The sequence below is a fragment of the Ovis aries genome, chromosome 1 (assembly GCF_016772045.2).
Source record: "Ovis aries strain OAR_USU_Benz2616 breed Rambouillet chromosome 1, ARS-UI_Ramb_v3.0, whole genome shotgun sequence".
NCBI lineage: Eukaryota > Metazoa > Chordata > Mammalia > Artiodactyla > Bovidae > Ovis > Ovis aries.
The window spans coordinates 222,852,444-222,865,241 of NC_056054.1; the positions used below are offsets into that span (position 1 = coordinate 222,852,444).

A 12,798-nucleotide genomic window follows, 5' to 3' on the forward strand; every position below is an offset into this window, starting at 1 on the left:
AAACTGCTTCTAGGAGGCGTTTAGCGATACCGCCCACCGAGACAGGTCAGATGCGCTTAATTTGATCACCCCCACCCCCTCAGGCCTGGGCTGTAATTTTCCAAACAACCATCTCTCATTTGCAAATAAAAGTTAAAATCAATCCAGAGATACAGAATGCTAACTTCTTGTTAGTCAAATTTACAGGGTTTGTCTTTGTAGAGCTGCCAGATTGTGACCGATCAAAAGAGGAGAGAGAGAGAGAATATGAATATCACTTGCTTCCTTGCTTCCTAAGCAGGGATTTGCCTGCGATGCGCGGCGAGAGGACTGCGGCGGCTGATTTACACAGTTGGAGCGGAGGAGGGGCCGGGGGTGCTGGGGGGACAAGCTGGCGGAGGCTCCGGTGATGGGCTGATCTGGGGGCTCCCGAGCGCCGCTCCCTCCATGAGCGATTTGGGGGCGGCTGATGGATTTGCATTCGGGTTCCAGCCTGGCGTTCGGTATATTGTCTCCTAACACCCGACCTGGTGCTCCCAGTTTGGGTGCAGACGTTGGTAAGTAACGTGTAATCCGATTTTAGTTATTTCCTAGGCCATTAAAGTGGCACTTTTAAAGCAGGTCAGTCTTAAATGAGGCTGCCTCCGAGAGCGTCTCCTTGGCCTGAAGCATTCCGCGGTCCCCTTCCCCGCCCCCCACCCTCTCCTGCTCCAGAAGTGAGGACGCTTGAATGGTGAGCTGTCAGGGGGCTCACTCTCTGCCAACCGGATCGCTTCACCTTGGTGCTTTACCCGAGATCCCCCAAATTCAAGTCGAATTTGGAGTGTACAGCCATACTGTTGTATTTGTATCCCGTCTCTCTTTTTCTCCCCTCCTCCCCCCGCCCCCACCTTCGCTGTCTGGCCAATGCTGGGATCTGGGATCTGGACACCCCCTTCCAGCCTGCTCCCCACTCCACCCCACCTCTTCTTCTCTCATCTACACAGCACTTACCCCCACTTCCACCTACCCAAAGGGTCAAGAGCAAAGACACCCGGAGAAGGCAAGGTCTAATCCCATCTCCCTTTAGGGAACGAGGCCTCGGGAAGGGATTGCGCTTTGAGTGACAACCTTTCAGGAAGCGAGAGAGAAAAACCCGGAGACCGAGCCAGGGTTCTCGGGGACCGTGGAGCTCACAGCTGAATCGAGATCACCGAGATCTGAAATCAAAGAGCCCAGTCCTGGGACACTCACGCTGCCTGCCTGCCATCAAGGGTATATAGAGCTGTGGTCCTGAGTGTCTGTCACCGGCACTGCCGCGCTAGGTGTGCGCCCGGCGCTCCCATTGGTATGCAGCGACCATTTCCCTGCGAGTCTCAAAGGTGGAAACACTTGAAAGGATTACAAGCATGATTTGGTGGCCTTTCTGAAAGTTGGCGGCCTGAGGAGGAGAAACTGCAGGCTACGGCATGATGGATGTAATTCTGACTCCCAGAGAGTTTGCACCTCTCGCTGGGAAGCCCCTTGGAGTAAACCTCGGAGATCGAGAGCGCTCGGCACTGATAGGTACTCGCCGCCATCCTTTCCTACTTTGCCTAATTGAAACCAGTGTTCTCGCGTGTAAGGATGTTCTTTGTAGAGCATATAGTTTGGCCGCGGTGGCTTCTGTACGCTCACAGGTGCTAGAGGGTTGTATCTTTGAACCGGATCGTTTAGCTGTAAGGACGATGATAGAAAGAGTGGCACTGGAGACTAAAATACCCTCGGACCCCTTTTCTTGGGGGTGTAAATCGTAAGTAACTCCACAAATAGGCCAGGTGGCAGAGCGAAGGGCCCCTCCCCCAGCGGATCGCTCGTGTTGTAAAGGATAGAAGGAAAATGGCTTGAGCTTTTTAACCATTTTCCATTTCTAAACAGACCCATTGTCCGTTTCGCCTGGCGACAGATTAGAAAAGAACCTCAGGAAGGATCAGGGCTTTTCAGAAAATGAATGATGCAGCATTTTAATTATTTGTTCTAGGGAAAATCATTTTGCTTCCATATTGGAATATTTAATTTTAGATATGGAGAGATTAGTGGTCTCGGAGATCCAGCAAAGGGGAGGGGGAGGTGGGAGGGGGCACTGTGGGGAGAAAGGGCTTCTTGTCCTCCCTGTGGACAAACAAATGATGCTGGGCGCTCGCAGCAGGAAGCGGTCGAAATCCGGACTCCAGGGCCCTTCATCCCCTAACTTTTGGAGCTCTTCCTATCTCTTAGATATACTGCATAGAGAAAAAGGAAAGGAAAATGGTGAAATGCCCTTTAGGACATGTCCCAAATCAAGAACTTGGAGGGGGATGTGGGGTGGTGGTGGTGGTGGTGGTGGTGGTGGTGGTGGTGGTGGTGGTTGTAGTTCAAGACAGAACAGAGAATGATTGCAGAGAGGGCCATTTACTGTCATTGGGAGCGTAGGGAAGCCTCCAGGTTACCCATCGATTCCATCGCATCTTGGGTTCCGATAAGATTCCTGAAATAGTCACCATCTCTGCACGTTGGGTACAGAAGGTGGTGTTAGGGGCTGGGGCGGGGGGCAGCTGGTGAAAGAGACGGGATTGCTCTGTTCTGAGCTCAGCTTCTTGGCTGAGACCAATAGGTAGGGTGGGTCTGAAATGTTAAGGTTGGGGAACGTTAAGAGAATCCTGCCCTCCTGCTTACTTAGTCTCTGACAGCCCCTGTGGAGTGGCGGACACAGGTGCGGTCACTTCTAATGCAAAATATGCAAATATCTTATGACTGATTTTTAAGTAACGGGTTTTTTATTTCTGCTAGATTATTTATATATATTTAGAATGGTAATGACATATACATTTCGTCTCGTGAAAAAGTGCTTTAAGAAAAACTCACCTTTACGGGCTAGCTAACTTTGAGCCCTTGGGCAAGTCCAGTTCTTTAGCGACCATAAAGCCTTTCCCTTCCCTGTGAGATGATGACAGGATTCATGTGTGTTGTGGGGGCGGGGGCGACATCCCCGAGGCACAGTTGTCGCTAACTAGACTCCTTTGCTGCACACTTGCCTCTCTCCAGTTTCCCTACTAAGGTGCATTTTCGTCCCAGCAGGTAGGAATGTAAAACCATCAGATGAGGCTTTAAAAACTCTTCTTAGAGAATCCTTGTGAGCTCTGATCTGGTGGCTCCTCTTCACTGAAACGTCTTCCCTCAATCAACCCCACCCTCAAGACTCTCTACCATCCTCTTCCCGAAAATACCACGGAGAAATATGAGGGGGTTGGGGGGGAGGGGCGGGGCAAAGAAATGAAAAGAAAAAAAAAAAAAAAAGACTCTAAACCCTGAAATGCTGCCCCCTATCCCCACGAGGTCTTTCCTGGTGGAAGAAGTGAAATGTGTCATTGTTACCCAAGTGGTCTGCGTATCCTTCCAGAGCACTGCCTTGTCTCTGGTTTTTAAAAGGTGGAAGCAGCCAGGGCTGTTGAATCCAGGGGAAATCGAAGGCTCCGAACTACCGCACAACAAAAGGATTCCTGGTGCAAAGAAATCGAAGCAAAATGCAGGGGAAACTCGGTCCAAGTCGCTCAGGCTGCCTGAGCTCTTACTTAGAACACCCAAGCAGAATCAGCTATATTCAGCTCTTCTGGTTTAGAGACCTGAATTTCCCTTTATCCCGTCTTTGGGAGTAAGTGTGGGCTGTGGAAAGGATAATTCCAAAGAACAGTCTTACTTTTCAAACTGTGTACACTAGAGAGCGGAGATTTGGGAACTAGATGAGCAAACTAGTCAGGCAATGGTTTCCTTCAGAGTTAAATTAAGAAATCAAAATTTAAAAAAAAATGCCAACCACCCCTTCCCCCGTCCCGACCAAAGGAACGTTTCCCCTTGGTTGATCTCTTATTCCTTTTTTAAAAAATTTTGACAGTTTGTCATCCTGATCCTTCCACTTCTTTTCTCTCCCCTTAAACACACACACACACACACACACACACACACACACACACAGCCGTATAGTCACGGCTTCCTAGTGCTCGCGCCCGACCCCATGGTAAGCGCGTTCCCCTTCTCGGGGCTCATTTTCGTGACGTGGAAAGCCGGATCCAGGGTTACAGCACATATTTAAAAAAAAAAAAAAAAGCCAGCGCAAGAGAAGTCCGCGATTCTGCACTGTGATTGAGCCTGCCCTCCTCCCTGCCTTCCTCCCGCCCTTCCTCCAAGTGCCCAATGATGTGCTGCCGGTACCCAGGGAGAGCAGCTACGGCGGCGGCGGCGGCGGCGGCGGCAGCGAAGCTGGAAGCCTGCAGCAGCCCCTTCTCTCTCCTCTATTGAGTGTGCCAAGGGGCAGTTCTGCATTCTAAAGAAACCCATTGAAAGGCCCCTTGCATTCCCAGCACGTCTCAAGCTTGCTTTTATTTTTTTCTGTGGTCTCTTCCCCCACCCCCCACTATCCCCCTTTGCTTCAGCTTCAGCAAAAGGAAGGAAGGGGGAGGGAAAGAAAGAATCCTTAAACTCAAGCTTCTTTTTCTTCTTTTTTTTCCCCCCTCCCACGATGATCAATGCTTAAAAAAATAAAAATCCTGCAAAATAGGTAAGTCAAAGCCATATGGAGCTTTTCTTGTCTAAATCTCAGGGACCTCAAAAACAAGGGAAAACATAGGAAAAAAAAAAAAGGATGGTGGAAAAGGAAGAACTTAAGGAGGTTTTAATATTTTAAAAGGGATACAAGGAAGACTGATACTGCAGTGTAGCCTCATCTGCCTTCTTTTTTTCATTTAATTGTTTCCAAAAATTGAGTACTGCATGCCTGAGGCAAATTTCTCTTTGCTTTCTTAAGGGTTCTCCTCTGTACAGCTGTGTACATCATTTGCAAGCTGAATGTGGAGATTTACTCTTTTCACTCTCCCTATAAGTTATATCATTGTGTTTTAAGTTAGGTTGACAAAATATTTCCTTAATGGATGCATCTGTGTGGAAAGAAAATACATACTAAAAACTCGGGTTTATTTTTATTGATCAAAAACAATTCAATTTTGATTGATATTTCAGTGACTAAGAAGGACAATCTAATATAACTGCATTATTATAATTTATTTATATATGTATTTTCATATATGGATATTAGGCTCCAGAAGAGCCATGGAGGAAAGCTCCGTATTATTAGAACAGTGCACTGTATTTGTTCCTTCTCATTGGAAAAGAGCAATATCTTTCTGAAATGTATTTCATGTGATAGATCATTTATCAGCAGGTTAAGAATCCAGATTTCCACTATTTCTTGCCTTTACCCAAACCTCCTCTACAAACCACCTGCCATTCCATCTTTTTGCAGGATTCCTCAGTTGATCATGAAGGAACATATATACATTCCAAACTAAGCTCTGCAAGTGTTTTAATACAGATACTCCTAGGCTCAGCACCCTTTAGCTGTCACTATCTTTAGCTCTGAAAACTGCATGGGCTTGTTCTTTAGAAAGGCTAATGACACCTAAAGGATTTAAACAGCCAAATGATACATGTATATAGAAATCATTTAATTAAAGGAGATGTTAATAATCCGTGCTTAGGCAAAAGGGGTTGGGGTACCGTGAGTTTCTGGGCATGCACTAAAATTAAGCATATTGTGCTCATTTCTTAAGAGAAATCTTGGGTTTTCCTGAGATACCAATCATCTTACACAGCTTAACATCTGATGTTGGTCCAAGGGCTCATAATCTATCATACTTTTTAATCTAATAACTTTGGGGCATGCCATTATCTTTTTATGAACAGAAACCCATAGTTTAAAGAACATTTTCTTCCATCAGAGTTTCAATCAGATCCATAATAGGCACCTCTGATAGCAATGTGAGTTTTAACAGGCAAACAAGTGTAATGGCCAAATAATTGCCAGTATTACTGAATCTGCCTATCCCTAAGAGAAATCACTGTATGCCAGTTTCCTTGCTTGCTACAAGAGACAACAAAGGCTGCTTTTGATTTAATGATATGCCCTTCACCAGGTATGGCTTGATTCAGGAAAATGTCATCGCATGGCACAATACTTCAGTCTCCTAATTCTAAGATATAGGACGTATTAAGCATGTTGATAGGTCATTTTGAGTGTCAGTTCAACAATTACTAAAGTTTTTATATACTCTTAAAAAGGTCCACATATAGGAATCAATTAGAGTAGTGTATATGATGAAAAGCTAAAAATCTGCATCTTTATTTCTGTTGCAGTTTTGTAATCAACCGTGAATGATGAAACCTTCTATAGCTGAGATGCTTCACAGAGGAAGGATGTTGTGGATAATTCTTCTAAGCACAATTGCTTTAGGATGGACTACCCCGATTCCCCTGATAGAGGACTCAGAGGAAATAGATGAGCCCTGTTTTGATCCATGCTACTGTGAAGTTAAAGAAAGCCTTTTTCATATACATTGTGACAGCAAAGGATTTACAAATATTAGTCAGATTACTGAGTTCTGGTCAAGACCTTTTAAACTGTATCTGCAGAGAAATTCAATGAGGAAATTGTACACCAACAGTTTTCTTCATTTGAATAATGCTGTGTCCATTAACCTTGGGAACAATGCATTGCAGGACATTCAAACAGGAGCTTTCAATGGTCTTAAGATTTTAAAGAGATTATATCTTCACGAGAACAAACTAGACGTCTTCAGAAATGACACCTTCCTTGGCTTGGAAAGTCTGGAATATCTTCAGGCAGACTACAATGTAATTAAACGTATTGAGAGTGGGGCATTTCGGAATCTAAGTAAATTGAGAGTTCTGATTTTAAATGATAATCTCATTCCCATGCTTCCAACAAATTTATTTAAGGCTGTCTCCTTAACCCACTTGGACCTGCGTGGAAACAGGTTAAAAGTTCTTTTTTACCGAGGAATGCTAGACCACATTGGCAGAAGCCTGATGGAGCTCCAGCTGGAAGAAAATCCCTGGAACTGTACATGTGAAATTGTGCAACTGAAGAGTTGGCTGGAACGCATTCCTTACACTGCCCTGGTGGGAGATATCACCTGTGAGACTCCTTTCCATTTTCATGGAAAGGACCTGCGAGAAATCAGGAAAACAGAACTCTGTCCCTTGTTGTCTGACTCTGAGATGGAGGCTAGTTTGGGGATTCCCCACTTGTCATCAAACAAGGAGAATGCATGGCCAACTAAGCCTTCCTCGATGCTGTCCTCTGTCCATTTTACTGCTTCTTCTGTTGAATACAAGTCTTCAAATAAACAGCCCAAACCCACCAAACAGCCTCGAACACCAAGGCCACCGTCCACATCTCAAGCTTTATACCCTGGTCCAAACCAACCTCCCATTGCTCCTTATCAGACCAGACCACCCATTCCCATTATATGCCCTACTGGGTGTACCTGTAATTTGCATATCAATGACCTTGGTTTGACTGTCAACTGCAAAGAGCGAGGATTTAATAACATTTCTGAACTTCTTCCAAGGCCTCTGAATGCCAAGAAATTGTACCTGAGTAGCAATCTGATTCAGAAAATATACCGTTCTGATTTTTGGAATTTCTCTTCCTTGGATCTCTTACATCTGGGGAACAATCGTATTTCTTATGTCCAGGATGGGGCCTTCATCAACCTGCCTAACCTAAAGAGCCTCTTTCTCAATGGCAACGATATCGAGAAGCTGACTCCAGGCATGTTTCGAGGCCTACAGAGTTTGCACTACTTGTACTTTGAGTTCAACGTCATCCGGGAAATCCAGCCTGCAGCCTTCAGCCTCATGCCCAACTTGAAGCTGCTATTCCTCAACAATAACTTGCTGAGGACCCTGCCAACAGATGCCTTTGCAGGCACATCCCTGGCTCGGCTCAACTTGAGAAAGAACTACTTCCTCTATCTTCCTGTGGCTGGTGTCCTAGAACACTTGAATGCCATTGTCCAGATAGACCTCAATGAGAATCCTTGGGACTGTACCTGTGACCTGGTTCCCTTCAAACAGTGGATCGAAACCATCAGCTCAGTCAGTGTGGTGGGTGATGTCCTATGCAGGAGCCCTGAGAACCTCACCCACCGTGACGTGCGCACGATTGAACTGGAAGTTCTCTGCCCAGAGATGCTACACATTGCATCAGCTGGAGCATCCCCAGCTCAGCCTGGAGATGCTCACCCTGCTGGAGGGCCAACGAGTGCATCACCTTATGAGTTCTCTCCCCCTGGGGGCCCTGTGCCCCTTTCTGTGTTGATTCTCAGCCTGCTGGTTCTGTTTTTTTCAGCAGTCTTTGTTGCTGCAGGCCTCTTTGCCTATGTCCTCCGACGGCGCCGGAAGAAGCTGCCCTTTAGAAGCAAGAGGCAGGAAGGCGTGGACCTCACTGGCATCCAGATGCAATGCCACCGACTTTTTGAGGATGGTGGTGGTGGTGGAGGTGGAAATGGAGGTGGGGGTCGACCAACTATTTCCTCCCCAGAGAAGGCCCCTCCTGTGGGTCATGTATACGAGTACATTCCTCATCCCGTTACTCAGATGTGCAACAACCCCATCTACAAGCCTCGTGAGGAGGAGGAGGTGGTTGTTTCATCAGGGCCAGAGGCAGGGGGTGCAGAACGTGGGGCTCCTGTGATACAACCTCCGGGAATGGGGGAGGTTCTCCTAGGAAGTGAGCAGTTTGCTGAGACACCCAAGGAGAACAACAGCAACTACCGGACATTGCTAGAAAAAGAAAAGGAGTGGGCGCTGGCAGTGTCCAGCTCCCAGCTCAATACCATAGTGACCATGAATCATCATCACCCTCACCCTCACCACTCAGCAGTTGGTGGGGTTTCCGGGGTAGTTTCGGGAACTGGGGGAGACTTGGTTGGGTTCCGCCACCATGAGAAGAATGGCGGGGTGGTGCTCTTTCCTCCGGGGGGAGGTTGTGGTGGCAGCAGTATGCTACTAGACCGAGAGAGGCCACAACCAGCCCCCTGTACGGTGGGGTTTGTGGACTGTCTCTACGGCACAGTGCCCAAATTAAAGGAACTGCATGTCCATCCTCCTGGCATGCAATACCCAGACTTACAGCAGGACGCCAGGCTCAAAGAAACCCTTCTCTTCTCGGCTGGAAAGGGCTTCACAGACCACCAAACCCAAAAAAGTGATTACCTCGAGTTAAGGGCCAAACTTCAAACCAAGCCGGATTACCTCGAAGTCCTGGAGAAGACAACATATAGGTTCTAACAGAAAAAGAAAAATACATTAGTGCTTTTTTTTTTCAAAAGAAAAGAAAAATAAAAGAAATATATCCCTTGCTCCCTTTACACTTGTCCCAATAACTCCATCCTCACAAACTTCCCTGCCCTGAACAGAACTGAAACCGCATGATAACTAGAAAATACAGATGTATGCTCTCCCCACTCAGATGTGATTTGGAGGAAGGGCCATACACAGATCATTAATCAATGAAGTGCCTTCGCAGACTTTTGCCAGCAAATGTTATCATTATTTTTTTATACTGAAACTTGAGACTTTGACTGTGCCATGTATAAGGTATATTGGGGATCATTGTATTGATCCTAATTAAGTAAAATTCAATGTGTCTTTTTATTTTCAGTAACTTTTTTTTTTTAGTTGTAGTTTGTTTTGACAGGGAGGGGGGAAAACAGATTGACATTTGTGGTTTTCGTTCCTCTTCCCATCATGGCACAGATTCTGTACATGTATTAACAATGCAGTTTGCTGCATGCCTGGAAACTGCAAGACGGGGAGGGAGGGGGCGGGCTTTGCTGGAATGTTTTCACCCACTCGTTTTTTCTCTCATACACACACCCACATGCACATCACAAATCACTGCACATAGTTAGGTCCCTAAACCTGCAGCTTCTTCCTTCTGGTGTAGGTACACACACACACACACACACACACACACACACACACACACACACACACACACACACACACACAGAGCCCTCATCCATTCAACCCAATCTAATTAGTTCGGGTTTGATCCATTCCTATCCTCTCCATAGCTTCACCTTCCTTTCTCCTCTAGTGTACAGCTCAAAACATCTCTCCTACCACCCTGGAAAAGTCATCTTCTAGGCTGGAGCCTACTGAAGTGGAGGCCTGGTGGTTTAACAGCCGGAGGCACTTACCTAGGGATGAGCACCTTCTTTGTGACACTTCAGCCTGATGCCAAGATTTTTTGGAGAACATCTGCACTTTCTTATATATATATAATATAAAAAAACATAAAAAAGCAACTGGGTATATATCACTAACAGCTTTGTAGGAAGCACTTTTAATGTTTTCTCTCTCACACACAAAGATTCAAAAGAAATGTGCATATATTTATTCTGTAATTTCAGTGATTATAAATTGTAAAGGTAATGTTTAATCATTGTATAGTGATTATGCGTCTGGTATAGCTTTCCTAATAAAAAGTTTTTGAAAAACATAATACATTATATATAGAGGATACAAAGCTTGAACTTTAAACTCCAGCTATGCCATGCCTTTCGTGCTCCCATTTTTAAAAATCTTTCTTTCACTTCTTAAACAGAAAGCTAGTTTATTAACAAGTTTGATGCACTGTGATGTTAATAAATCTTGTAACTTACCACACCCATTCCACACACTAGGATACAAATGGGACATAAAAAATGTGATTTATCAATATATAGTTCACTTCTTTCTCTTGAATTATGAGTTTCAAACTTAGTACTCCAATGATGTATCATTTTTCCTAGGCAGGATGCAATTGGGAGAAACTGTAAATATGTTGCTAAGAAGTACAGGATTAATTAGGAGACAGTGATCAAGAATCTATGAATCATATGATAGTTAAAGGCTTAAAGGAAAAGTGAAATTGCTATACTTTTAAAAAAATATGCACTACAATTACTTACACACACACATACCAACCAATCAAAGTATAAGGCCTGGGAGCCAATTTGACCATCAGCATTCTGTTATCTCTGAAAGCTGTCATTGTTATATTTTAGCTCTTGCTTTTATCAACCACTTACTGCAACCAACCCCAAACATGTTTGAACTAAGACAGGATGCTGAGTGAGTTTATCTTTATGTATGACACTAAAATGATGTTGCAAAGTTAATCTGACAATAATTTATGATCCATTTACATGTGAGCGAAACCAAAGAAATCGTATTTTTAAGGTGCCAGTATCTTGTTTGTGAAGGAAACGGAACAAATACAAAGAAACCAGAGAGCTTTGAGACAGGCATTTATCTCATTAGGCCAGTAGAGGACAGCAGAGCTCCAGAGATTCATAGACCCTGTAGCTGCAGAGCTGTGCAGTGAGGCCAGCGTTCTCTGCTAGTTTCCTCCAGTTGTCCTTAGTAGAAATTATCATTATGCTTTGAATGTAATTCACTGCAGGCCCTGATGCCTTACATCACATTTTTTTTCCATAAAAAAGAAGACTAGTGGCTTCTAAAACTCCATAACTGATACAAAACTAAGGCACGGTACTTAAAAAAGCCCCTTGAATGTCTAGAATAACATATGTGTATATTTCTTAATTAATTATATATGAATAATAACATAGATATGCATAAAATAAAACACAAGTATATCAATGTAAAATGCAACTTTTCAGGACTACCTTGTATTTGGCACATTATATCTAAAACTTTCCTCCTCCATTATTTGAAGTATATTTTGGAATTAGTTCAGATGAAGAAAAGCCCATGGGTATAATTCAGTATATCTCTATATACAATACTGAAATACAGCTCTGAAGCAAGAAGATCAGACCGACTATTACATAGCTGTTGTTCTTTGTTTCTTCTTTTCTTTTCACTTTCCCAGAAGTTACCTTTTCCAAAGTTATCTCACTTTCCTTGCTCTTTCTAATTATCTCTTCATCCTTTACCTGAAGCTTTTTTTTTTTTTAAGGCACAGAAAGTTAGTATTAACCTTTAAGTGGCTTACTATCAGATTTATGAAGTCCCTCTAGACTAGGTATTTACCATGTTCCCATTCTTCCTAATCAAATGTTTTGATGATTAGCAGAAAGCATGTGCATAATAAAACTCAGAGTGCAAAGGGAGATACTTCTAATATTATCATCATTTCCTTAACAAATATGCATACAATTATAACATGACATATTATACAAATCAGACTATAGTACAATCCCTAGTAAAACCAGATCATTCAACATTTGAAAAGTGTCCATAAACCATATCAAATTATAACCTGATAATTATGTTTATATTTTATTCATTAAATACAGAAAGTAAGACTGTCTTATCTTGAATATAGGTATGAATTTTACCCTTGAATTAGGAATAAATTTATTTAATGAAAATAAATTTATATGAGAATGAAATTTTGTATCTAAAGAGATAATATTTTGCTTCCATGGAGTTTTCTATTCCCTTGGCAAGGCCACTTATTTTAGCTGTGCATTAAAAATAGTTAAGTTAGCTTCAATTTATGATACCAGATATGTTTTCTTCAAGTACCATGGGTATTAACATAGGTCCTATGATTAGGATTTGTTCTATGTTTTTGCTACAGTAAAATGATTATTTTTTTAAAAAGACAGATTATTAATTCACTTCATAGTGATGGTCAGTTAGACTGCAGCAGTCCCAGATATCTGCTTATATTCTTTGCTGTTTTATTACAAATTAGAATAACAATATTTGACAGTAATAACATGTATTGTTTTATCCCTTTAACTATGAGATAGTGAGTAGAAAATACTTGAAAGTGAAATGTTAGTTTGACTTAAATCCTACTAGTTTTAACACATTATTTTTCTGTACAGTATTATTATGTGAATACTTTTAGGTTTTAATTTAAAATGCATTATTTCATCTAATTGCAAAATACTAAAAAATGTAAGGATAATGAGCACCATATTTTAAATAAAAGTTTAGAAA

The 12,798-nt window shown here is 43.1% G+C and overlaps 1 protein-coding gene across 3 annotated transcripts; it reads left to right on the plus strand.

Annotated features, from left to right (window-relative positions):
• The first annotated feature begins 275 nt into the window (after positions 1-275).
• SLITRK3 (SLIT and NTRK like family member 3) lies at positions 276-10,342 on the plus strand. 3 transcript variants are annotated; one of them, XM_042234926.2, is made up of 2 exons: positions 276-536; positions 6,163-10,342. In XM_042234926.2, exon 2 carries the CDS (start codon positions 6,181-6,183, stop codon positions 9,121-9,123), a length of 2,943 nt encoding a protein of 980 aa, XP_042090860.1. In that variant the 5' UTR covers positions 276-536; positions 6,163-6,180; the 3' UTR covers positions 9,124-10,342. The 3 variants fall into 3 exon arrangements, with proteins under 3 accessions (XP_042090860.1, XP_004003243.2, XP_060261213.1); XM_004003194.6 differs by lacking the exon at positions 276-536 and adding an exon at positions 977-1,524; XM_060405230.1 differs by lacking the exon at positions 276-536 and adding an exon at positions 2,945-4,531.
• The last annotated feature ends 2,456 nt before the right edge of the window (positions 10,343-12,798 follow it).

Coding starts and splice junctions, on each gene's coding strand:
- SLITRK3 (XM_042234926.2), top strand. CDS start 6,181: ATGATGAAACCTTCTATAGCTGAGATGCTTCACAGAGGAAGGATGTTG.